The sequence below is a fragment of the Lepisosteus oculatus genome, chromosome 3, assembly GCF_040954835.1.
Source record: "Lepisosteus oculatus isolate fLepOcu1 chromosome 3, fLepOcu1.hap2, whole genome shotgun sequence".
In the NCBI taxonomy this organism is placed as follows: domain Eukaryota; kingdom Metazoa; phylum Chordata; class Actinopteri; order Semionotiformes; family Lepisosteidae; genus Lepisosteus; species Lepisosteus oculatus.
In genome coordinates, this window is record NC_090698.1 from 7,796,425 (window position 1) to 7,821,695 (window position 25,271).

Below are 25,271 nucleotides of genomic sequence, written 5' to 3' on the forward strand. Positions count from 1 at the left end.
TTGTCTACATTGTGTGGTGTTGTACTGTGCATGTCCCAAGAGATCAGCACGATTAAGAATTCCAATGTATGTGTACATATGGCACTAAAACTACTCTACTCTCTCTACTGTACTCTAAGTGTGTCTTCACTGGGAGCTATCCCACCACAAAGCCAGATCTGCACAGATCTGAGAAGCTGATCGAACTCATGGATTTGCCATGGACCAGGGGAGTAAAGTCACACAGAGTAAGTCAAGTGTGTCAAAGCCAGAAACCGTGGTGACAACATGACCGAAGTGTGAGCATCCTACTGCCAGTTTAGAGAGAGACACTTCGAGCTAAGAGCTCAGCACAAGGCCTCCCAGCCACTCCTCATTTCCGCTGTGCTACTCTCCCTCTGTGCCTGGCATCTGAGCTGCTGTGCATGAGAAAGGTTACATAAGCACGGCGCAGAGATTAAGTGCCCAGGAATCAGCTGCCCTGTCCCAGTGGAGCCCTCCCACCATCATCTCTGAGGCACAATGTCCCGGCGGTGGTGGAGGTAGCTGGGGGGGGTAAGTTGGGGCAGGGGTTCCTGAGTCCGCAAAGCCTCTTGAGACCTCCTCAGCCTTCCAGCAGATTTATCCTAATTTCGCCTGACAAGCCTCCTTCCTTAAGATACAGAGCTGTAATCCCGGCAGCTAACGAACTATCAAGTGGGATTTCGGTTCACTGGGGTCCTTTTCTTTTAAGACTCCCATCTTGGAGGGAAGGAAAGAGAGAGGGAGGGAGCTCGGAGAAAGAGAGAGATGGAGGGGTGATCAGGGAGGCACCTTTGGGAACTGGAAACGTGCCGGCTGTGAAAATTACAACAACAAAAAAAGAGGAGGTTGCTGTTGGTTATTTTCTGGAAGGGTGAGTGGGAAGAGAAGACCGGATCGTGGATTGTACAGGGTCCTGTTGCTCCTGTCTCTGGGGGGGCTTGTTCTAACGGTCTGTTTCAGGCAAGAAGAGTGAAGTAAGTGTGATTTTTGACTCTGTTGCTCCATTGTAGATGTAGTGCCTCTATTGGTTAACCGCGGTTCAAAATTGAAGAACACTGATCCATGCTACAGCTTCTTAATTGATACCGAAAGGGCAAATCGGATTCTGTTCTAGCACCTGTAGGAATAACCTTGTTTGATTCTAGTCTACAGCCTGGGTCTGATCTTCCTTCTATCCTGTCTCGGTGTGCTCCCTATTCTCTTGTCTTTGGGGAGAGAGACCCCCTCAAAAGATTGAAAGATTGTTGCCCATCAAGGAAAACAGTAGGTTACCATGCGAGTTTGACAAATATTCCGTTTGGAAAAAAAAAGGACAGATCACTGGCTCTAAAAAACATACTGCCTGCAAAACTTATTTACTGTATATCTCTGGATTGGGAAGCAATTTTCATAGATTTGAGATTTTCCAGACACAGAACACAACGATATAACCTCCCTGCCGCTCCCGCCATCATTAACCCCTTTCGGGGTTTCAGCCACACAACCAAGAGCTACCAACAGCTAGGAGCACCGTACAGCATGGACATGACTGTGTCAGCCCAGCACTCCAGGCCCGTGCTACCTCCAAGCCCCGGCCAGATCACTGGTCTGGGCACCGAGGAGGCCCAGATGAGGATGGGACAGGATGCAATGACATCAGACGAGGGAACGCAGAGCTCCCCAAAGCTAAACCACCGACTTTTTAGGGAAGGCCAGACCAGCCACTCGGATCGGTTTCTGCCACTGTAAAAGACCAAGATGGAAGTCGTATCTTAGCCACAGCCCTGGGGGAGACCCCCCTCCCTCTCCCCCCCTGTGCTGTGACCACTAGTCTGCTCGTGGACGAGCTCTGGCCTGATGAGGCACTGAGGCTCTGTACCATTTATCTCTCAGGTGGAAATAAGACAGTACTGTGTTACAGATCAGCAGTAAGACTAGTGGGCGATGCACAGTGGGGATTAGGGTACTAACTCCCCTCTTTGTATGACAGATGGTTTCTGTTTCAAACCACTGCTTTGCCCCCAAATCTGTATCACCTCTGTGGCTTTAGCTGATGTGTCCCAACATGGTTTGGCAGCAGTGTGCTCTGCTGCCCCCTAGTGGTTCTCACCAGAGCTACAGCGTCATCTTTAAGCGATCAAGATCACTTTATTGGCCCTATACAATTTCATGCATTAGGAATTTGTCTTTTTCACATACCCCAGCTTGCTCTCCATGAGACACACAGACACACAGGCGGGGAGAGGAGCTTGGGGTCAGAGCGCAGGGTCAGCCATTTATACAGCACCCCTGGAGCAGCTGGGGTTAAGGGCCTTGCTCAGGGGCCCAACGGAGTAGGATTCCTCCGCCGGCTGTGGGATTTGAACCAACATCCTTAGCCACAGAGCCACTGCTCCGCCCCTTTGGGAGCAGGAATGGCTTGTCCGAGCACTGACATGGCAAACAAACTCTAACTCTAAGACTGCGGAAAAACTGCAAGAGCATTTGAAGTGGCCCTTGATGAGATAAACATTAAAAACTTAATTCATTTTTATGGGCTAATAGGCTGTTGGTGTCTTTTTTATCTATGAAGCATGCAACATAATGCTTCATAATAAATTCAACAAATGCAACATAATACCTATCTTAGATATCAAATGTGGATTTAAACCTCCCAGCAATGGCAGTGATTTATTTCCTTGTGCAACTGCTCATATATCTCTGCAGTTTGCCTCCTTCTTTCTGATCCTTACCATGCTTTCGCCACGATCTCACTGAACATTACTGCACTTTTCTGTGTTCTGCCTTGATCTCACTGTGGCTGTACTGTGTTACCTGTCCCCAAATCAGACAGCACATAGGGCAATACGCTGACTTGATTTCTTCAAAGGCCTACAAAATGTCACATGGTATTAATATTTTTGCTAGAATCCTAGCATACTTAAATTGAAGTATGCTTCAGTAATGCACTTCCTGAATCCGCTAAATTTGTCATCTGAAAATTCCTTTTCATACCATGCACAGATATTCAGAGATGCTGCATATGCACTCATTTATACTCACTAGCCAGCACATACAAGCCTGTGGTCTCATTAAATACGTCTGAACAATCTGGGGGAATCTGCTGTATTTGCCAGTAACGCTCACTGAACTTTCAGCAAGCAAATCTGCAAGGGGCAGTGAAAGGGTCAGTGAGATCAAGTCAAACACCTGCGGAATTCTGTGGCAGATGATCAGTCACCCCCAACGTGCACACTTGAGCCCAGCAATTCCAGGCGAACAGCGGGCTCAGAGCATAGCCCAGCAAAGAGGGGTCGCGCTCTGGCTCTGAAGCCTGACATGTGGACTGGATTGCCGATCCACTGTTTTAAAGGTAATCCAATAAAAGCAGCCAGCTGGCCAGGCAAGGCTGTGTGTGGTTCTGTGGGGAAAGGAAGGGGGCGATCTGCGACCTCACAATGAGATCACAGATAATCTGCCAAGATATCTGACATGGGCCTGAATCGGCTCAGGCAGCTCTCTACTCTGGACCTGCAGTCACCACACAGTCTCAGCTGCTGAATCACCACAGCTTAAAGACCTGGAGAAGTCAGGGGCAGTTAGTGCAAATATTGGCTTAGTAGTCAATTCACTGACTGCACCGCCAGGAACTCCTATCTGCAGTACACACAGTGGAGGCAGTGGTTCGGGAAAAAAACATGACCTTTTACAAGAAAAAAACACAGAAAAAAGTATGCTTGCCCTTTTTGGACCATGAGACTTATTCTGGTAATTTAACTGGGACCCATATATGCATGTGGTGGCATTTGTAATGTGAATGATCAATACCCCATTTTTGATATTGTACACAATTTTGATCATTGCTTTTCAAACACAATATTGCTGCTCTGTATTTGAAACAGAGTGGCCAGTTTAAAGGAGGCAGACTAAAAACAAAACCTCTCTTTAGTCTTCACCAAAAGAGGAGGGACATGATTCAAGTGGATGCATTCCACAAAGGCACTGATAAAGTCAGTCCAACGGACTTCTTTTAGGATTACCAAATGAGATGCTAACCAGGGGACACAAATGAAAAGTGCATTTAAGAAGATGATTTTCTAAATGAGGTCTTACTAGTGCATTATACCCTTCTTACATACAGGTAACACTCATTCATAGAAATCTGCTCCAACATTCTGTCTGCCTCTTTATCGCTTCCCCATAGTGTCTAGAAGTGGCATATAACCAACACCCAAGTCTTTACCATGAGCGTCTTCTTACAACTATGCTTTATGTTTTCAGTTCTGCACATAATACCAGCTTGTTATTGGTTTAATTGGACTGCCATGTAAACAAAACATCCACGTGTCTCCCATTCTTCAGTTAGATATGAAATATTTGGGAATACCTTCTGTTGATTGGACAGTATTTGCTATTGCTCATATCTTATTATCCTCTGGGATTGGGACTAGTTTATTCAGAACTGGACCCTGGTGTTTGCGCATCATTGCCGACTGACCCATGGCCTCCATGAGTACTCGATGATTGTTTATTTCTTTTGGCTTTTTCACAGCAGCTGACGCTGAGCACTATGTCATAGACATACACAAGGAGAGCTTTCATCGGTTGTCTTACGCCTCAAACTATGTGATATATATAGAGAGATATCTATACAAGCAACCCACAATTTATGAACAACGGATTCACAAATGTTTTGCTGCAATGAAGAGTGCAAATTTCTGCCTTTTTTAATTAAAAAAATTAACACAGTTTTTTCTATAACAAACAAAATCCCTTCACTGGTGAGGTTCCTGCTGTGAATAAACATCATTGCGTAGCATGGCACTAAGCACCCTACATTGTCACATGCATTCATTTAATTAATTTTATGTTATTTATGTAATGTAATTAATTTCAATTCATTCTTTGTTTTTTTTACATTAATAATTAAGGTTTTCTGAAAGCAAACGGTTACATTATTCGTTTAGTAAGTTTTGTCTACTACTTTTAAAATGATAAATACTGCACAATATAAAAAACAGCTATTATCTATTGAAGGTGGACAGTTAGGTTAACTAGGCTTTACTGGTCAGTAACTAAAAAGGAAATTACGAATTAATAATAATAATTGCTTACACGTATTCAGTGCTTTTCTGGACACTCCACTCAAAGTGTTTTACAGGTAATGGGGATCCCCTCCACCACCACCAGTGTGCAGCCCCACCTGGATGGTATGACGGCAGCCAAAGTGCACCAGTCTGCTCTCAGTGGAGAGGAGAACAGAGTGATGAAGCTAATTCAGAGATGGGGATTATTAAGAGGCATAATTGGTAGGGGCCAATGGGAAATTTGGCCAGGACACCAGGGTTACACCCCTACTCTTTTGAGAATTATCCTGGGATTTTTAATGATTTTTAATGATCACAGAGAGTCAGGGCCATCTCACCCAAAGGACGGAGCCTGCTTACAGTATAGCGTCCCCATCACTATACTGGAGCATAAGGACCCACATAGACTGCAGGATGAGCGCCCCCTGCTGGCCCGACTAACACCTCTTCCAGCAGCAACCTTAGGTTTTTCCCAGGAGATCTCCCCTCCAGGTACTGGCCAGGCTCACACCTGCTGAGCTTCAGTGGGCTGCTAGCTGTGACTTGCAGGGTGACATGGCTGCTAGCATAATACAGTTCTCATTGCAATGCCTCAGTACAACACAAAAGTTAGTTTGAAAATTATTTTTTTTCTGGGATTCAGGAAGTGATCAGAGGGATTTATGTATAATCTTATGATAATGCATTTTGAATTGGCGCTTTTTCACCTCCCGAACAGTTTTCAGGCAACGGATTATGAATTCATGAATTCATGAAATCGTGAATTGAGGGATGCCCATATTTGACGTTAATTGAACCTGGAGAGCCCCTGACAGTGATCTGACCGTGGTTCTCCTTCCCCTCCTGACAGGAAGTAGCCCCGCCCCGACGCCATGGACATCAGCGGCCTGGAGACGGTGGTGGCCAACTCGGCCTACGTGACGGCCCGGGGGAGCATGGACGGCGGCATGGCGGCCACCATGCGGGACAAGAAGATGCGGGCCAGGCTGAAGCTGCCCCACATCCAGGTTTGCGACCACATGAAGGCCACTGTGGACACGGGCTTCGAGAACATGTGCATCAAGCAGCCCATCGGCAAGCGCCTTCTGCAGCAGTACCTGGAGAGCGAGGAGGCCTTCAAGACGGCCGGCACCCTCTGGAAGGACATCGAGGACTACAACACGGCCGAGGAGAAGGACCGGCCCCAGAAGGCCCAGAAGATGGTCAACAAGTACTACGACTCGGCCTCCAAGACCTTCTGCGGCTTCCTGGAGGAGAAGGCCATCTCCCGGGTGAAGGAGGACCACAAGAACTGCCGCGGGGACCTGTTCAAGGAGAGCGAGCAGCAGCTGCTCCGCCACCTGGAGAGCAGGGCCCTGGAGGGCTTCAGGGGCAGCCTGTACTTCCTGCGCTTCGTGCAGTTCAAGTGGCTGGAGGCGCAGGCGGTGACGGAGGAGTGGTTCATGGACTTCCGGGTGCTGGGGAAAGGGGGGTTCGGGGAGGTGCACGCCTGCCAGATGAAAGCCACGGGCAAGATGTACGCCAACAAGAAGCTGAACAAGAAGAGGCTGAAGAAGCGCAAGGGCTACGAGGTGCTGTCTCTGGAACCCCCCCAAAGCTTTGCAAAAGAGTGGCCGGGCACCTGGCTTTGAGTATGAGTGGATAAGGGGGGGTGATACTCTTAAAGGTGGAAAATGCCCTGCAGTACGATGTAGCATTTTTCACATTTGTTGTCCCAGACAACCTCAGCCATGAAACGAACTGTTATTAACAGTTTATCCGGTAATAACAGCTTGTTATGAAGCGACAGCAGTTAGCGCCAGTAGGAGCACACCCACACGGCTGAACTAACACTTTACTTTCAGTAATCTTGTAGAGCCAGCATTTAGCCTTTAGAGAGGCTATATAAAATGCTATAAACTTTCCTTAATCCTTAATTGTGAATTACGTTTTTTCCGAGATTAAATGAGTACACGAGTATTCATGATGTTCTAAACCCAGCAAACACCTAAACATATGCTATGATCTCTGCTCTGCTCATCTGCTCACAAATGTTAAATATTATTATAAATACTTAGGTCCTCATGATCTTATTTAGAATAATACCCTAGATAATTAATAATCCTAATCCCAACCTTTAAATACAGAGTGACCACACTGGCTCTGTGTGTGTGTGTGTGCGTGCCTGGGTGCGAGGCTGTGTCTGCAAATGAGTGTGCCCCCCCTTTACTGTGAGACCATGAGTGGGACCATGTGCCTCAGGCTTTGATCCCACTGTACTTGTCTGAGGTTGGAACTCTGCCCACTTCCTGTATATGTCCTGAAGGCACTTTGCGCGTTTCTTGCTAAAAGTCACATAGGACTCGTGAAAATCCTGCAAGTCCTGTGCGAAGCTTTACAAGTGTGAACTGTGGTCTGCCATGACTTAAGCATAGCGGAGTCTTGTGTAGCTCAGTGGGGAATCGTAGTTAAAGCATGATCAGGCCACAGCAAATTTGGGAAGTAAAAACAAAGTATGAGCACAGCGAAAAAACACTGGGAAACTGCAAGAATATTGTCCAGATTTTTTTTTTGTAAACCTTCTTAAGGGAATCCAGCGGAGCTCGCCACAGATAACAGAATATTAGCTAGCTACACAGTACTTAAAGATTCCGTGTGTTTTTGTCCCTCTAGACCACATATTTCTCTTGGATTTTGTGCTGTCATGTAGCTGGATGTCGGACACCTCTGTTCTCTGGTCGTGTTACATAGTTTGAGTCCAGGGCATTAGCAGGAGGGGAGGGGAGGGAGCGGCAGGGCTTGGAAAGCAGGAGAACGGAGCTCGGCTCAGGAACAGGGTGAAAAAAGAAAGCGCGAAGCGGTTTAGGAGATGAGAGCCGGCACAGCTCCGTCAATCGCTGCCCAGCTCTATTTTTAACCTTGCGGAGAAGGAGACACAGACAGCTTGGCAGCGAGAGGAGATTGCATGAGTTATTTAAGTGCAGCGACTTAGTTCGCAGTAATCAGGGAGTATTTACTGTCCGCAAAGAGGCTTGCAGCTCAGCGAGACCCTGGAAAGCAGCTCAGGCCCTGGGAGAGGGAGAGAGCCGTGTCCAGTGCAATCGCACTCCGCCTTGTCAGGGCCTTAACAGGTAATGGAGATTAACCTTTCTCAGCCCTCCCGCAGGGCAGGTCCCTGAGCTCCCCGAGCCGGGCCAGGCTTGGCTCGGTGTGCGCGCCAGAGAACACTTAACAGACGTACAGTACAAGCAACCACACTTCAGACGTTGTCATGTGAAATATTTAATGGCGGTCACACAAGGTGATCAGCCCTCAGAACAATGTTAGGAGAAACCTCCCTGAAGGAGCTGATATAGGGGAGCTGATATGATCCGATATAAAAGGAGGTTTAGGGATGGTAAGCTGCCACATTCTTCTTGGGACCCTCTGGACTGTCTTATGAGGATCCTCAAGAGTCCTGGGACCCCCATACAGGAGCCACTGCAAGTAACAGCAGAAAGAGGACTGACCCCCAAAATATTTGAGCCACTGTAATAGGTACAATGAGACAGAGTTGTTAGTCTTCCTATCCAGTAGGGGGCCCAATACACAGACACAGTTGTCCCTTGCGCAGAGGTGTATGACGGACTCTCTGTTCCTTTATGTGGAGTGCCAGGCTAGTTTATGTTCACATTAGGTTTATTTTCCTTTTTTTACCAGCGGCCAATTCCCCAAGATGATCTAATGAACAGCACCCTTAAGAAATGTAAATGTAAACATAAATGATGAGTTGCTAATTCAAAACCCTGTATTAAAGTAATATCCAGGACTAGGACTGTGATTCTGTGGAGAGCTGTGATCAGCCCCTAAGTAATTAATTGACTACACTGGGGAAACCTTGATACAGTTTGATTACAGTTTGTCACAGGTTCTTGACTCATTGATCTAGAGCAGGGGTGTCCAAAACTTTATTATTGGGGGCCAGATAGAGAAAAGAATAGGCCACAGCAGACATCTAATAATAAAAATAAACAAATAATTCAGGTGGGTAGCTGCGTCAGCATGCGTAGGCTGCAAAGGAACAAGTAAAAGGTTTATTCCATGCTGAAAAAAAGAAGAAAGAGAACACAACGTTTCAGCCGTGGAGCCTTCTTCAGGTGTGGCACCTGTGTGACACCTGAAGAAGGCTCCACGGCTGAAACGTTGTGTTCTCTTTCTTCTTTTTTTCAGCATGGAATAAACCTATTACATGTTCATAAACAAATAATACCAGATATAAGTGCATACCAATAACCAAATTGCCTTTTAATTTGTGGGACTATCCTAATAGGTGAGTTATACGCATTTTGTACTTGAAATGGCCTGTATAAATAATGATATTATCTCATTTTAATATATTGGAAGATTTCACAAATGTTACTCACTAGTGATGACTCTACTAATGGGAACAGTGATGCTGTGCCTTGGACTGAAGAATTGCTGTTCTTGCCTCTTGCCTCTGAACTCTAGTATTCATTTTGCCAGCATGGCTGGAATCTCCTGCATTTGCTGTCAATTTTTCTTTTCTTTGGTTCTGCCATTTTGAAAAGCTTGCTAACGTTAATGTACAGAATTAAAGTTTTGAAGAGGGTAAAGAGAGGGAGAGAGGGTAGCTGATCAGTTTTGAGATGTGATTTTGCGTGATGGCGGCATCTAGTGTTCAAAATAGGAACTGCATTTTTTACTTAATATCAGGCCAAATCTAATTATAGTTCTAAATTAACTCGCGGGCCGTTTCGGTAACAGTGGTAGGCCTCTGTTTGGACACCCCTGATCTAGAGGTCCGCAGGACTGCAACTCCCTGGGAATGATGTTGTGTTTGTCTCTTACCACCAGGGAGCGATTGTGGAGAAGCGGATCTTGGCAAAGGTCCACAGTCGTTTCATTGTGACGCTGGCCTATGCCTTCCAGACCAAGACAGACCTCTGCCTGGTCATGACCATCATGAACGGAGGAGACCTCAGGTGCAACTCCTTTTCCTGCACAAAAAAATCGTGATTTCTACTTGCATTTCATTTATTTTGAAACCTGAGCAGCAAGCTTACAATGTAGGGCCTCTAGCTGTCTTCAGACAGCAAAGGCAATGGAGATTGTCCATCTGTCTAAATCTGTCATACACATCCACCCATCCACAGTACAGACAGTGCAGTGCAGCCCAGGCAAAGGGACACCTATGTAACTGCTGTGAACTAGAGGCAAAAGGAGTACCGTCGGTGTATTCTTGTTAGTGGAATAATGCAGGACCAGTTTGGGGCTTTGATGGGTATAACGCTGTGAGCAGGGATGACTATATCACTTCCAATCTACCTGTGTGAGGTGAGTGAGAGTTCTGCACCTGCTCTCCCCCTAATCCTGGCTAATCTGCCTATTGCATAAATCCTGCAGTTAATCTGCTGGGGCTGAAAGTTTTGATTTTCTAAGAGAGGCGCTGCAAGATTAGTTAGGCCAGTCCTGAATAAGGACCAAATAGAGAAATAAAGCTGATCCTTGCAAAACACTTTTAAAAATGTCCACCAACTACTATAGCCAATACAATACAGAGAGGCCCAGCGTACGTTTACTTTGTGTGTCACTACTTTGTCCAGTGGTCTGAGAGGCCTTTACAGGATCCCATGACTCTTACAACCCAGCAAAGTCAAAATATGCCAGAATGCATCCTTGGAGAAATAGTATGTTTTGTTCTCTTTTACCTGGAAAAGACAAAGTTTAAGAATGAAGACAAAGCTTTCTATCTTTGATAAAGGTCTAGAACCATGACGTGTTCAATCCTGGTCCTGGATGGTATGTCTGCATGCTATTTAGATCTATTTAGAACACTAAAATCCACAGATCTGGCAGAAGGTTGTGTTTGTCCAACAAAAGGATGGTTGTAGTTTGTTAAGAGCTAGGTTGGAAGGAAATTCCTCAGACACACCTAGCCCTGCAGGAGGGGGAGCTGTAGGCGACTGCTATAACTCACCCGTCACAAAGCATGAAAAGTCACCCTCTGGCCTGGGCCCTGACTATGCTTGCTATGCGTTTTAATAAACGTTCTAACTCATATAATAAACCTCAAGCTGTAGAAACGTTTTAATAAACATCTAATCAATCTCAGGCTGAAGACACATCTGTAACTCACCCACCTCCTCTGCAGATACCACATCTACAACGTGGACGAGAAGAATCCAGGCTTAAACGAGGAGCGGACTTGTTTCTACACAGCCCAGGTCATCTGTGGCCTCGAGCACCTGCACCAGAACAGGATCATCTACAGGGACCTTAAACCTGAGAACGTGCTGCTTGATGATGCAGGTACTGACCCCCCCATAGGCATATCCCTCTGAAGAGGATAGGGCAATGCTCCTATTTTACCCACAATCGCCTTTAGCCCAGTCTTAAGTAAGGCTTCAAATGGAAAATAATATTGACTAATTTCTTACAATTATATAGCACTTTTCTGGACACACTGCTCAAAGTGCGTAACAGGCAATGGGAATTCACCTCTACCACCACCAATGTGCAGCACCACTTGGATGATGCAACAGCAGTACCCTCACTACACACCAGATATCAGTGTGGCGGAGAACAGAGTGATGAAGCCAATTTGTAGACAGGGATTATTAGGAGGCCTTGATTGTTAAGGGCCTGGGAGAGTTCTGGCCAGGACACCGGGGTTATCACCCCTACAGAACAGACCCTATCTCTCCTGAGTATCTGAAGTGCCATGCACGATTTCTGTGTGTTTTATGGACGCTGCTCGCCGTTCGTATCATTTCAGGACACGTCAGGCTATCAGACTTGGGGCTATCTGTGGAGCTGGAGGAAGGTCATGACAAGACTAAAGGATATGCAGGCACCCCAGGTCAGTATTATTGTTCATTTGTCTGCCAGGTCAGTGCAGCCTGTTAGCCTGTTAGATTCTGTCTGTCCTGACACGGTAAATATCACATGCTCAAGGTCCTGCTTTGACATGCGACTCCCTTCCACAGTTAAGAAGCTGTAGAAGACAAGTGATGAGTTTTGGTTCATGGGTTTATATTATTAGGAGCACTGTTTCTATAAAACACGCTCTCTGTCTCTCTCATATGCCACATGTGCTATGAATGCTTCCAAACTCCAGGTCTGTCATCTCTAATAATATCAATAATATCCCCAGCAAGTTCAGTAGAATTGTAGATTTTCACAAGTAGTGTGAACATCAGAATCCAATGTCAAATGACATGTATCAGAGACATCCGGCTGTTAGACAGAATTGTGGTATATTTTTCTTTTGGTTCTGTTTAGAACCTACTACTAAGATACATTTACTCTAAGGAACAGGCCGTTAATGTTCTGAACATTTATTAACTGCAAATGACAGATTTACAGCTGCCTTGCAGTAACATACACTCACACACACTCCACTCTGACTTCTCTAACTACACACGTGTCACAACCCATGTGCATCTAACCCAGTGCTTACACATCACTCTATTACAGAAAGCACATGCTCAGACACCCTGGTTTCCTATATAGGCAACAGAACCTCAGCGGACCTGTGTTTAGGAGCTCTGGAGAGACTCAGGGGAATTATAGCACTGCAGTGTTCTCCATTTCCATTATGGGCTCAGGCACACATGCAGAGGTCAATTCCAATTGTATGAGAAAGAGTTTTAAAGCTCATGTGCAGGTTGCCTGTTTTTATAGTATACTGTATTAATATCTGATATACGAAAGTACAGTTAAATGTTTGCTTTGGGATTTAATTAAATAACCATGGGCCTCCAGTGATCATGACTGCCCATCTTACTGCATCTGGGTGAAGTCTCCACATCTGCTCCAGAGTCATTTAATTTTCATTCCATCTTACCTCTCAATGGCTTAATTAGACAAGGTGAATTGACTGCAGTTCCCTAGAACTGGCGCTGCTGGCCTGGGACTGTGCAGGAGCAGGGTGGAGCCGCTGTCTGCTGTAACAGCCGGGTAAGGGTGTTGATACTGCAGGCTTCATGGCCCCGGAGCTGCTGAAGAACGAGGAGTACGACTACAGCGTGGACTACTTCACTCTGGGGGTGACGGTGTTCGAGATGATCGCGGCCAAGGGCCCCTTCCGGAGCCGTGGAGAAAAGGTATCTCCCCCGATCTCAGCTAGGGCCCCCCGTCCGCCCTGCAGAGCAGAGAGCAGTAAGACGCCCCCATTGTCTGCTTTTTGCCGTGAAAGAGTTCAGTAAGCGCCGTCAGGATCTTTGGTTTTTGGCTTATTGGGTGTCTTTGGGGGCGGCACGGTGGCGCAGTGGGGAGCATTGCTGCCTCACAGCGCTGGGGCCCTGGGTCCAATTCCAGACCTGATGTGCTGTCTGTGTGGAGTTTGCATGTTCCTTCCCATGTTCGCATGGGCTTCCTCCATGTGCTCCGGTTTCCTACCTTCAAGGTAGGTTAATTGGCTTCTGGTGTGAGTGTGTGTGTGATGGTCTAGCGTCCCATCCAGGGTGTACCCTTCCTAATGCCAGCTGTTTGCTAGGTTAGGCTCCTGAATTGGATGAGGCAGTTAGAAACATGCTTTCCCGTGCGGAAAGACACACATCTTTCCATGCTGTTAGAAACGGATGGAAAGATGTGCGTCTCTGGTTTGGTGTCTGTTTCCTGAGCTGTTTACAGCCGTCACTAAACACCATTAAAAACACCCTATCACATTTTACAGGTCCGCTATAGAGAGTGTGGTATTACAGTGTGGTTTGGCAGCGGCTCGTTGTCTGACCGGAAGGCGTTGGGGGGGTGATCAGGTCAGCCCAGTCCATCATTGGAGTACAGCTCCCCTCTACTGTGAACATTTTTACAACTCGCTGTCTCAGGAAGGCTGAGGATACCAGTCATCCCGGTTTCTCACTTTTCTCCCCCCTTCCCTCTGCTGGGAAGCGTTACAGAAGCATAATGGCATGAATTTCCAGATTCAGAGACAGCTTCTTCCCACAAGATGTCAGATTACTGAACTCTGCCCCTACCACTGCCTCACACTGATGTTTTTTTAAGCTGTATGTTATTGAACTTGTTGTTGCTGCTGCTGTTCTGTGTCTGTTTTTGGTGGTTCCTTTAACGTCTTTGTATTGGAGTATTGGGGCATACATCCAAATAAGCATTTCATTGCTCTTGTGCATGTGACAATAAACTGCACTGAACTAAAAAATTAGGATCACAAGGAATCACCTGGCAACCTGCATTCTTTATCTAATCAATCCCAACATGTTGACTCCAACCCCCTCATCCAATCAATTGTATTCTTATAGGGTGTCTTTTAATTCAGACCATTCTAAATCCCCATTACACAAATTATACATGTAGAAAAGTACTGTAAACGAAACATACAGTAAAGCCAGGTATGAACGTACAATTAAAAGAAGTAGATGAGGAAGTTGAAAACATGGCCGTTCTGTGGCGAGGTTTAAAACCATCAGCAGAGGGACCGCAGTTCGTCCGGTCAGGAAGAGCATTGGAAAGGGTCGGGGAGCCCTCGCGGTCCCCCCCACCCCGATGTGACCCCCCCGTCTTCTCCGGGTCCCGACGCAGGTGGAGCTCAAGGAGGTGACCCGGCGCATCCTGAACGACCCCGTCTCCTACCCGGACGTGTTCGGCGCTGACTGCAAGGCGCTGTGCGAGAGGCTGATGGAGAAGGACCCGGCGCGGCGCCTGGGCTTCCGGGACGGCGAGTGCGCGGAGCTGAAGCAACAGCCCTTCTTCCGGGGCCTGAACTGGGGCCGGCTGGAGGCAGGTCAGAGCCCGGGACCGGTCACCCGCGGGCAGAGTCGGGACCGAAACCGGCCAGGATCCTCCCTCCCCCTCAGGCACCTCGGAAGGAGAGACTCGTCGGTAGGGCGATAGGTTTGGACAGGTGGGCAAGTCACAGGAGTGTGTCTGCCTCTCCTTCCAGCTACCTGTCGAAAAGAACTCCAAGTCCAAGCGCTTTCAGTCCACACCAATCCAGGTGTTCAGTACAGGTAGCTGTGAATTGCTTAATTCACACGTTTACAGTCTGGCAGACAGCTAAACAGGCTGGTGTTTAAGACTGTAATGGCATAGATAGGGTCCACTGCTGAACAACCCCTGGAAGAGAGACAGGGACAGGCGGCAAAACTTTCCACTTAAAATCGATTCTCATTAGTCCAATGTAAAAGTCCTTTCACGTCGCCACTGGGCCGCCTGTTCCACACCCTCTCCAGACCCGGTGTGCAGAAATGGCTCCTGTTTTCCCTCCTCTCAGATCCCACGCGTGTCCTCGGCTCTTCGGTACACGAGCGAAACCGGGCTCGCTCCGGGTGGGCAGGGCCGACTTGCTCGGTCAAACTTCCTGGGTCTCTTCTCCATTCGAGACACAGAGAGGGTGCAGTTCCTCTAACCTGCTGATGTAGGAAATGTCTCTCTTCTCCCCGGCTCGGGTCGCTGACTCCTTTTTTTTTCTTGCTTTCGTTCGTCCGTGTAAATGTCTGTCCAGGCCTCATCGACCCCCCGTTCGTCCCCGACCCCAAGATGGTGTACGCCAAGGACATCAGCGACGTGGGCGCCTTCAGCACCGTCAAAGGCGTGGTGCTGGACGACAAGGACAAGGAGTTCTACGACGAGTTCGCCACGGGCAACATCCCCATCCCCTGGCAGGATGAGATGATCGAGACGGGGGTCTTCGGCGAGCTGAACGTGTGGGGCCAGAAGGGCAGCACGCCCAACGACCTGAACTACAACTACGTGCCGCCGGCAGAGAGCGCCAAGTCCGGGACCTGCCTGCTGCTCTGACGGGCAGGGAGGGGAGGGCCGGGACAGCGGAGAGCGAGCGAGCGAGCACCGGCGGGGCGGAGGGGCGGAGAGGCGGGCGGCTGCCTGGACTGTCACGGTATCCGTCAGAGCAGTCGCCCTTTCCCCTTTTAATCCTTTTTTTAACCCTCTCCCTGCTCGTAGTCTGCCCGGCAGATGGAGACAAGTCACCCTTTGCCGTCTTGGCAGAGAAACGCAGAAAAACAGCGATGTATGTATGTATTGATAAACTCGTACAGCGTGGGAACGGGGCGTTAGAACTTGTGAGCAGAGTACGCGAGGCTTTAAAATTTAGCGCCTTCCTCTCGCGCAAAAACCGTTAGTCCTCGATCTCACGCAGAACAAACGGTACCGATCGTAGCAATAGATAAACACATAGATTCGAGTACAAATATTGTCTTTTTATTCTTTATGGTGTCTTCAGGGGCATGTACTGCTTAAAGTCGAGCAAAGGAGGACACCGTTCCTGCGGTCCAGCTGGTGTCCCGGTTTCACGGGACATCAGAGGGAAGTGGTCGCTTTCTCAGCGGCTGGGAGGAGGCGGAAAACTCCCGAACTGGCGGTTAAAACCCCGTCAGCAGATTGAGCGCAGGGAATTTAGGACAGGTTGAATGGTTAATGAAAGCGAGTTCCTACAGACATTTCTAGCGATTTAACACGATGGTGTTTGATCTCTCTAAATTTTAGGATTTTAATAATAATAATAATAATAATAATAATAATTGCTTACACTTATATAGCGCTTTTCTGGACACTCCACTCAAAGCGCTTTACAGGTAATGGGGACTCCCCTCCACCACCACCAGTGTCCAGCCCCACCTGGATGATGCGACGGCAGCCATAGTGCGCCAGAACGCTCACCACACATCGGCTATCAGTGGGGAGGAGAGCAGAGTAATGTAGCCAATTCATAGAGGGGGATTATTAGGAGGCCATGATTAGTAAGGGCCAATTGGAAATTTGGCCAGGGGTTTTACTTCATATGACCATGGCGTGACGTGAATAAACCTGTATAACTCATGTATACCTATAAACAATTTTATTGAAACATTATCAGTTAAAAAACGTGCCCGGTTTGAAATTTGCGAACTTTACCGCGATGGAAAGTCAGATCGTCAGCAGCGGAATCGCAAAGATAACTGGCATCAGACGTGCTACCTGCTCAGAAGAATTGCGAAATAATTCTGCTTTTTCGCTCTTCGCGTGTTTTTATTTTTCCTATGAGGTAAACGTCGAGGAGAACGTCTGGTAGACCAAGAAAGAAACGATGTTTTTTTTTTTTTAAAGCGGTGGTAGCGGGCGTCATTTTCAAGGAGCCCAGCGCGCGACCAGCGGCTCTGGCCGGGGAGCGGCGAGCACGTGCCGCCGGAGGGCAGGTGCTCTTCCTGGGCTGGTGGTTTGTGCGCAGACTCCTGCGTAACCTCGCTGCCAGCGGTTCTGCAGCGTCCGCACGCCGCGCACCTGACTGTGAAAACCCCGGTACCCGCTTATTAGCTGTATTTTAACGGACTGATTTTTAGGTGGCGGGAGGTATGGGAATGTCAGTTGCGTTGCGTCGTGCCTAAAGCAGCGCATCAGAAATTTGATTACATCTTTTAGGTATACGGTTAACTGAGAAACGTTGAAATGTATGCTGTACAGTCAAAAAAAAAAATCCAATGCTTAACCAGACTAGAAGTATTTTTCTGCTTTACTGATGTTAATATAGCAATAATCCATGCTGATACATGACGTACTTGCGTAAAGGATTTTAGTACAAATGTAACGCTTATGGCCGACAGTGAGTGTAAGAGCCCTTGAGTGTGTAAGAGTGTGATGTCACCGCCCTTCCCTGTAATGGCAGGACCACATCCGCTGGGCTGGGGGGAGATCTCTCTTTAGCTCACTAGGCTGGGTCCCTATTGAGTGACGCTGGAGGCCCGGGTTCGCGTCCCTGACGGTGCGGGGCCGACCTGTATAGGCAGCAGGCGAGGGCGCCCACCTGAACCCCGTTGCGCTACACAAATAACCTGGGACAACTATGTATTAAAGGGACTTCATGCTGAGACAAATTTATTCTGCATCAAGGCAGAATTTGGGCTGTAAAATCATTTTGTAAAGGCGGCAGCACCTCTGTAATAGCTCTGACGAAGCTCTGTTACAGCCAATGCCGATCTCATTCAGAGCGAGGTTCAGTTATTGGTAACGTGTATTTAGCAGCAAGAGTCAGTCAGAGGGGAAGAGGGGGTGCCAGGGTGTGGTTTAGGTCAACTCAACTCCCCCCCAACCCCCCTCCCTGCACCCACTCACTGCCCACAGAGCAGGGAAATCACCAAGGGGACCTCCCATCCCACCCGCCCCTGGAAAGTGGGCAGATGTTTGCACAAGTGTCCTTTATCTCCCCCACTGGAATCTGTAGGAGACCCCTCCCACCCCCCAGCCTGAACGAACAGCAGTGCTCTCCCAGCTAGCAGCCCACTGAAGCTCAGCAGGTGTGAGCCTTGCCAGTACCTGGTGGGTACTGGGAAAGCTAAGATTGCTGCTGGAAGAGGTGGTTGTAGACCTTTAGGCTGTGACGGGGAAACTATACTGTAAAAAAGTCGCCATCCTTTGAGTGAGACGTAAAACTGAGGTCCTGATTCTCTTTGGTCATTAAAAATCCCAGGACGTTTCTTGAAAATAGAGTAGGGGAAACGCTGGTTTCCTGGCCAAATTTTCCCCTGGCCTTTACCAACCACGGCCTCCTAATAATCTCCATCTCTGAACTGGCTTCATCTCTCTGTTCTCCTCCCCACTGAGAGCTGGTGTGTGGTGAGGGTACTGGTGCTCTCTGGCTGCCATATCATCAACATGGTGCTACAACATTAGTGGTGGTGGAGGGGAGTCCCCATTACCTTTAAAGTGCTGTGAGTGGAGGGTCCAGAAAAGTGCTGTAGAAGTGTAAGGGATATTATTATTAATATGATTAATATACAAATATTTGCAGAATTGGTCCTATATTGTATTAACCTAGGTGCTGGAACAAAGCCATGAAATGGAATGGAAATATCAAGACTACCTTGAGATTATTATTAAGGGGGAAGGAAATTATTTCTATGTATTTCTATGCACCTTTAAATGAAGAGCTATATTTTTGTAGTCTATTGTACAATAGTAGCATAGAGGAGCAACAACACACATGGGATTCTGTAATCTACAACACTGACATCTATCTAGATTAAAGAACAAGGATATTCTGACACATCACTAGTGTACAACCATGTGGACAATGTATTTCACAAAATATCTAAATAAAAGTATTGAAAGTACCTCTGTGGACGTTTTATCAATTTCATATCCAAAGCATTGAACTAGGGAGACAACCCTGAAAGGTAATTATGTTGACAGAATCTAAAAGGTAGAACATATATACAAAGCCACGTGGTATCAATATTATGATACCAAGTTTATAAGATTCCACTGGTAGAATGAACTAAATCTTTGTCTTGAAATATTCAATAAATTTTGTAAGGTATCAAAAGAATGTGTTACCAAATCTTTCAAGTAACAAATCTATGACAACACATGCAGGGCCTAGGTGTTGAGCTGAAAGCTTGATTTACGGGGAAACATGCAAATTCAATATTCGGATCAGTAATTTTAAGAAAACACAGAAACACACCCCTCTGTGGCTGCCAGCTTGGGGGACCCCAGAGTGACTGCTGCTCTTTGTTCCAGTGGAGCTCTGAATCACCAGTGACCCCTCTAATTGCTTCTTCTGACATCTGCTTGCCTTGTTTCTGTACTGAGACCAGAGTTTCAGAAATAACCGACTTTTCGCTATGAATAATGACACTCAAGAATTTTTATAAAAATAAACTTTGTGTCACAGTATACATCAATTTCACAAGGAGTACACCCTCTGACAAACCATACAAGTGGTGGAGGTGGAAGAAGAAGAGGTGTTAGTGGGGCCAGCAGGGGGTGCTCACCCTGCAGTCCATGTGGGTCCTTATGCCCCTGTATAGTGATGGGGACACTATATTGTAAACAGGCACCATCCTTCGGATGAGACGTAAAACCGAGGTCCTGACTCTCTGTGGTCATTAAAAATCCCAGGGTGTTTCTCGAAAAGAGTAGGGGTGTAACCCCGGCGTCCTGGCCAAATTTCCCGTTGGCCCTTACCAATCATGGCCTACTAATAATCCCCATCTACAAATTGGCTTCATTACTCTGCTCTCCTCCCCACTGAGAGCTGGTGTGTGGTGAGCGTTCTGGCGCAGTATGGCTGCCGTCGCATCATCCAGGTGGGGCTGCACACTGGTGGTGGAGGAGGGGAGTCCCCATTACCTGTAAAGTGCTTTGAATGGAGTGTCCAGAAAAGCGCTATATAAGTGTAAGCAATTATTATTATTATTATTATTATTATTATTATTATTATTAATCCCTACTGCATTATCGAACAGTTCGTAAAAAGGCCTTTTTCAGTCCGTGCAAGTGGTTGCTGGGGCTGGATTGGAGCAACACCCAAGAAAAAAGTGTACTGAATGGCTGAGGGCTGACCTCCTGGCCAGAGGACGAGGAGGCTGGGACCTCCCTGTGAACTGAGGAGTGACCAAGGGGTGGAGGCATAAGGCAAAGAGATGTATGTGGGAGAGAGAAGGGGATCACCTACAGTATTTAGAGTATTTTAGGTGAGATAATGACATCAACAGTGATTGCGAATGACCCACAGCAGAGTCTGCTGTCATCCCTCCCGAACTTTCATTATAAACCCCGTTAAGTGTATGGTTTCAAAAAACATCAGCATTCAAATCTTTTAAGCAATCTCACCTCCACTTGCTGGCCCATATTTCAGACCCAGCAGCTCTCAATAAATGATCACACATGGGAACAGACACAGATGGGAACTACAGTGCATTAGAAATGTGTTTTTGTCTCTTCTGCAGAGGTCCAGTTGGTGACATTCAAATTGGTGACATACAAGCAACAAAGCGAAATGAATTCTGGAATTCAGAAAGTGGCAGTGTGTTGAAACCAATTACACATCTCAATTCAGTATTTTAACAGCTGAATGCAATTGAATGCACAGAAAACTAGGTAATTTAGCCTGCTAATCAAGAACTCAGCTGAAGTTAAAACCAGGGCAACAAAGAACGCAGCAGAAAGCTGTGCAAGTACTCAAAAGATACAAAGGGCAACCAAAAGACAAGAAGTATTTTCTTGAATGATAAAGGCCGAATACAGTCGAAGCAGTTAAAAAAAACAATTAAAAAACAATCTAATTAATATTTTTTGACCACTTAAAACCACGTAGGTGGAGCTGGATGTCACTTCTGAGTCGTAAATCTATTTACGTGCACTGCCGGTGTTTTTAAAGCGTACCAAGAGAAAGAAAAACTAATCGACGTACAATCGCCGACATTAAACTGCTTTCAGAGAAATCACACAGGTACTGCTTAAGAAAAGCAAGAAAGTATCCTCTCCGTTCACTGCTCCCTGAGGCGCTGTGAGGGAGGAAACAACTGGAAGCGAAACCGAAAGACTTTTGCTCGGCCAGCACCTATTGTATCCCATGTCATTTTTCCAGCAAGTCCCAGCTATGGTGAGTATCGTCACATGGGTGCACGCCATTTAGAAATAAACCCCATAACGCATTCAGAATGCCTCTAAGATGGGATTCTGTCTCACGATTTTGTTGTTTTGCGCCATAACTTGCCCAACCCAGGACAACGCGGCACTCCGCTCTCCAGACAACCTTAACCCTCGGGACCACCACCTCCTGCACAGGACGCCCCCGGCGGCGCCGCGAGCGACCTGCTGTCGCTCTAGCAACGGCCTGAGCACAGGTGATCTCTCGGGAGTGGTCACTAATGCAGACTTCTTGAATACCACACGGTTAGGAGTGAAACGCACAGTGTGGGGTTGCATGAAGGTTAACGGTCAAATGTTTTCTGATTTAGTACTGAATTACAGCGGTGGTCATGAACGGGAACATTTTTAAAAAGAGAAGTCTCTGGTCCAGCCATTTTGTATTTATACCTGCGTAACCTACCAATTGATAATTATGACATGAACAGGAAAAAAAGTAAAAAGAAGCAACTGACAATCCTCCAGCCACAATTTTAAATATTTTCACGGACGACGTTCTTCAAACGCCATTGGCTGTTGCTTCAGTCAGGAGCAGTTGTGTGTTGTGCAGTCCCTGTTATGACACCACAGGAAAACTTTACTGCAACTTCTTAATTTTAGAAGAAGTCTAGATATATTGAATGTAAGAGCAGCGGTTGCAATGATTTATGAATAATGATTATTTTTCGTCCAGCAGGAGACTGAGCTGTTACTGCAATTCTATATTCAGTTAACATTTTTATGCATATAAAGTCAACGTTTGTAGCCAAAATTGTCTCCTGTAGCAACAGATCCTGTGATAGATTAGGTTGTTTGAATAGAGTTTGAGCAGCCTGGGTTCCAATCCACACCTGGACTGCTATCTGTGTGGAGTCTGCATGTTCCCCTTGTGTTTGTTTCCTCTGGGTGCTCTGGTTTCCTCCCACATTCCAAAGATAAACTGGTTGGTTGATTGGCTTCTGGGAAAACTGACCCTGGTGTCAGTGTGTGCCCTGCCATGGACTGGCGTCCTGTCCAGGATGTAGCCTCTCTGCTTGTTGGGATAGACTACCTCTCCCCCGCGCCCCTGTGTTAGAAGAAGCGGTTAGAAACTGTACAGATGGAGGAGTTTAAGCAAAACGCCGACTCATATAAAAGACCCAAATAAAATCCATGTCAAGATGGGGAGAACATGCAAACTCCACACAGACCAAACCGACTCAAACCCTGGACACTGGAGCTGTGAAGAAACGGCACTATCCACTGTGCCACAGTGCTGCGCTGGAGTCCTGCTGTTCATTAAAATTTGCTTGACAACATAATACAAAGCACAGAGAGATTTCATTATATCAGATTTGATTACAATTAAATTAGATTATTTTATGAGTTAATGCTACTCTATAGTGCGTGCATTTCTTAGGTTGGTCATGGCTTCACTGATTAATTTTTCTTTGCACAGTACAAAGTGTCTGAGCCAGATCAACTCGTGGATCACCAGCAGCAGCTGATAGGACTCTTCCCTGGCCTCTTCGACAGCGAGGAGTTCAGTGACCTCCTGCTCGTGGTGAACAGCAGCCTGCAGATCCACACCCACAGGCTCCTCCTGGTGACCCAGAGCAGCATCTTCAGGACCATGCTGTGCAGTCAGCACTGGCCAGAGGCCCAGCAGAGCACGGTCCACCTGACCGAGGATGACCAGTGTCTGCCCCACTTTCAGGACTTCCTGAGATACTTCTACACTGGGACAATCAACATCACTACTGCCAGTGCTCTTCCCGTCTGTATGCTGGCGGACAAGTACCATGTCACCAGCCTTAAGAAGAGCTGCGAGGGATTCATGTCGGAGAACGTTGGTACTCCCAGAATGTATAACAGAGCCATCTCCTGGAGGAAATATGGCCGACTCGCTGATCGACCAGAGCTGAGGGAGGCCTGTGATAAATTCATTGCCTGGAACATGGACACGGTGATCAGCTCTCCAGACTGGACGTCCATTGACGCTGATGACCTACACCATCTCCTCAAGAGGTCAGACCTGGTGGTTGCGAATGAGGTCTCATTGCTAAAGGCTGCAGTCGACTGGCTGACTGATCATCCAGAGCAAACGAACGACGTACTGCAGAACATTCGATTCCCAGTGATGAAGCCGTCCGAGCTCTATCAATACCAATTTTCAGGGATAGGTGACAAAAGTATCTGTTCATACGTAGAGAGAAAAGGCACCCTGACTTACCAAGCTAACTCGGTTGATATTAAAATCCTCAGTGAACACAACAACATCCCTTCAGCTCCATTTTCTGTGAGACTGTACAAAGCAAGTGATAGTGGATGCCCATGGCAATTGGAGAATTACTCAGCACAAGGTAAAGCACCACACCAGATAAGATTTACTACCAAGACACTCTTGGCTGAATGCACGTGGTCTATTACCTTTCATCCCAAAGGTGAAAGAGTCACAATGCAGTTCCAGCGACTCAATAGCTATAGTGGCTACTGCTACACAGAAGAACAAATTGTAACAGACACGGACAATACAGTGTTAATATGGAGAGTTGAGAACTGTAGCTTGGATAAGTCTCTCCATGATCACAGACTCGCTGTGCTGCTGCACACGTTCCACAATGGCGAGTGGTTCGTCTCCGCGGTGAAAACGTTCAGTTCTGCAGGGGCGGAGAACAGAGTGGAAGACCTGATCCCGCAGTCTGAGCGGCAGCAGTACGTCAGCAACGACACCATGAGGCTTCACTTCATTGGGCAGACAGAGTGGAAGGAATATCAGCCGACCGCCCTGTAGAGCTTCCCCTCCATATTTCCAACAGAAGGAAGGGAGTTAGGTTTCAGATTGCTGGGAGCACATTACTTTATACTTGACAGTCTTTCTAAAAAAATTAACAGCATTTTACTTAGCTTCAGCATATCAAAATTAATAACTTTTTGTACAGAGCGATCATAATAGCAGTGATGTGCATTCTGTGGGGGGCTGTTTTTCCTAGTTTACCTGTTCTATCTGCACACCTTATCCTTATCATAGTTCTGCATTCTCCACAGCCAGGTCTCTTTTCCAACCTTGCAAACTGTAAAGCTAATTAAAATGTATCCTTACATGAACATCTTTATTCCATTTATTTATTGTATTACTGTATTACTACATTTGCAATGTACTGTGTTGATTGTGCCTAGCTGCTGTAGCACTCGAATTTCCCGCATGGGATTGATAAAGTACCTATCTAATTACAATAAGGGTTTGGGATGCAAAGGAGCAGACACAGAAACAATTAAAAAAGAGCCCTTCTAAAGAAGCAGGTTTCGAGTCTAGATTTGTTCATTAAAAATGTATCTTTAAAGGAACATCTATCTCTTTATAAAACCAAGCTAGAATGTGCTTAGCTTGTGATTCTCTTACCCCTGTTCTGAGTAGCAGTATCCATAAATATACATAAATAAAACCATTTGAATGGTTCTGTTTCAGTGTGGCGTTGAATGGGAGAGATCTATACTGGTTGCGATTGAGGAGCAGCTTTCACTGTGTTGTTAAGTTGAAGTGTTTTGGACCTGCTGGAGCAAACCGACCTGTCCGGCCCAAACAAACGGGAACACAGGCAGAATATCACAGAAACTGGCACCGGGGTGCAGGAGCGAGTCCAGTACATGTCTGTCATTGATCCCCCATGAGGCGCTGAGCCCGAGTGTACAGTTACACACAGACCCTCACTCCCTCACGACAGTCTGAAGGGCTAAAGGCGCAACTTTCTCACCCTGTGTAGTTTTTCTGCTGTAGTCCAGACGTCCGAGGCCAACCCACGACTGCCCAGCCTAGAAGGTGGGGGGGACATTGTGCTCTGTCCCATGGGGAGCGCTGGTCACAGTGAGATATTGATGACCGAGGACAGTGTCGTATCC

General features: G+C 46.9%; 2 protein-coding genes and 1 long non-coding RNA gene across 5 annotated transcripts; 2 read left to right on the forward strand and 1 right to left on the reverse strand.

Annotated features, from left to right (window-relative positions):
* The first annotated feature begins 544 nt into the window (after positions 1 to 544).
* On the forward strand, positions 545 to 19,090 carry grk1b (G protein-coupled receptor kinase 1 b). 2 transcript variants are annotated; one of them, XM_015340601.2, is made up of 8 exons: positions 545 to 874; positions 5,899 to 6,619; positions 9,882 to 10,009; positions 11,179 to 11,336; positions 11,803 to 11,886; positions 13,008 to 13,132; positions 14,568 to 14,769; positions 15,490 to 19,090. In XM_015340601.2, the coding sequence occupies exons 2-8, from the start codon at positions 5,921 to 5,923 to the stop codon at positions 15,783 to 15,785; spliced, it is 1,692 nt and encodes a 563-aa protein (XP_015196087.2). In that variant the 5' UTR covers positions 545 to 874; positions 5,899 to 5,920; the 3' UTR covers positions 15,786 to 19,090. The 2 variants fall into 2 exon arrangements, with proteins under 2 accessions (XP_015196087.2, XP_006627541.2); XM_006627478.3 differs by having other exon boundaries at positions 546 to 977.
* LOC138232913 (uncharacterized) lies at positions 8,376 to 14,569 on the reverse strand. Its single transcript, XR_011187360.1, has 3 exons — positions 12,874 to 14,569; positions 9,876 to 10,024; positions 8,376 to 8,555 (listed from the first exon to the last, which is right to left on the reverse strand). It is a non-coding gene; the product is annotated as an uncharacterized lncRNA (long non-coding RNA).
* A 2,059-nt stretch (positions 19,091 to 21,149) lies between the features above and the next one.
* LOC107076609 (BTB/POZ domain-containing protein 17-like) lies at positions 21,150 to 24,808 on the forward strand. Of its 2 annotated transcripts, none has more exons than XM_015340708.2 (2): positions 21,150 to 21,366; positions 22,831 to 24,808. In XM_015340708.2, exons 1-2 carry the CDS (start codon positions 21,337 to 21,339, stop codon positions 24,163 to 24,165), a joined length of 1,365 nt encoding a protein of 454 aa, XP_015196194.2. In that variant the 5' UTR covers positions 21,150 to 21,336; the 3' UTR covers positions 24,166 to 24,808. The 2 variants fall into 2 exon arrangements, 1 of the variants encoding a protein (XP_015196194.2); XR_011187221.1 differs by lacking the exon at positions 21,150 to 21,366 and adding an exon at positions 21,376 to 21,610 and having other exon boundaries at positions 22,831 to 22,890.
* The last annotated feature ends 463 nt before the right edge of the window (positions 24,809 to 25,271 follow it).

Bases quoted from the DNA above. Each gene is read 5' to 3' on its own strand.
- grk1b (XM_015340601.2), top strand. From the start codon at position 5,921: ATGGACATCAGCGGCCTGGAGACGGTGGTGGCCAACTCGGCCTACGTG. The intron at 11,887-13,007 runs GTCAGTATTATT...TTGATACTGCAG, and splicing joins AGGATATGCAGGCACCCCAG to GCTTCATGGCCCCGGAGCTG. The intron at 13,133-14,567 runs GTATCTCCCCCG...GTCCCGACGCAG, and splicing joins TCCGGAGCCGTGGAGAAAAG to GTGGAGCTCAAGGAGGTGAC.
- LOC107076609 (XM_015340708.2), top strand. From the start codon at position 21,337: ATGTCATTTTTCCAGCAAGTCCCAGCTATG. The intron at 21,367-22,830 runs GTGAGTATCGTC...TTCTTTGCACAG, and splicing joins TCCAGCAAGTCCCAGCTATG to TACAAAGTGTCTGAGCCAGA.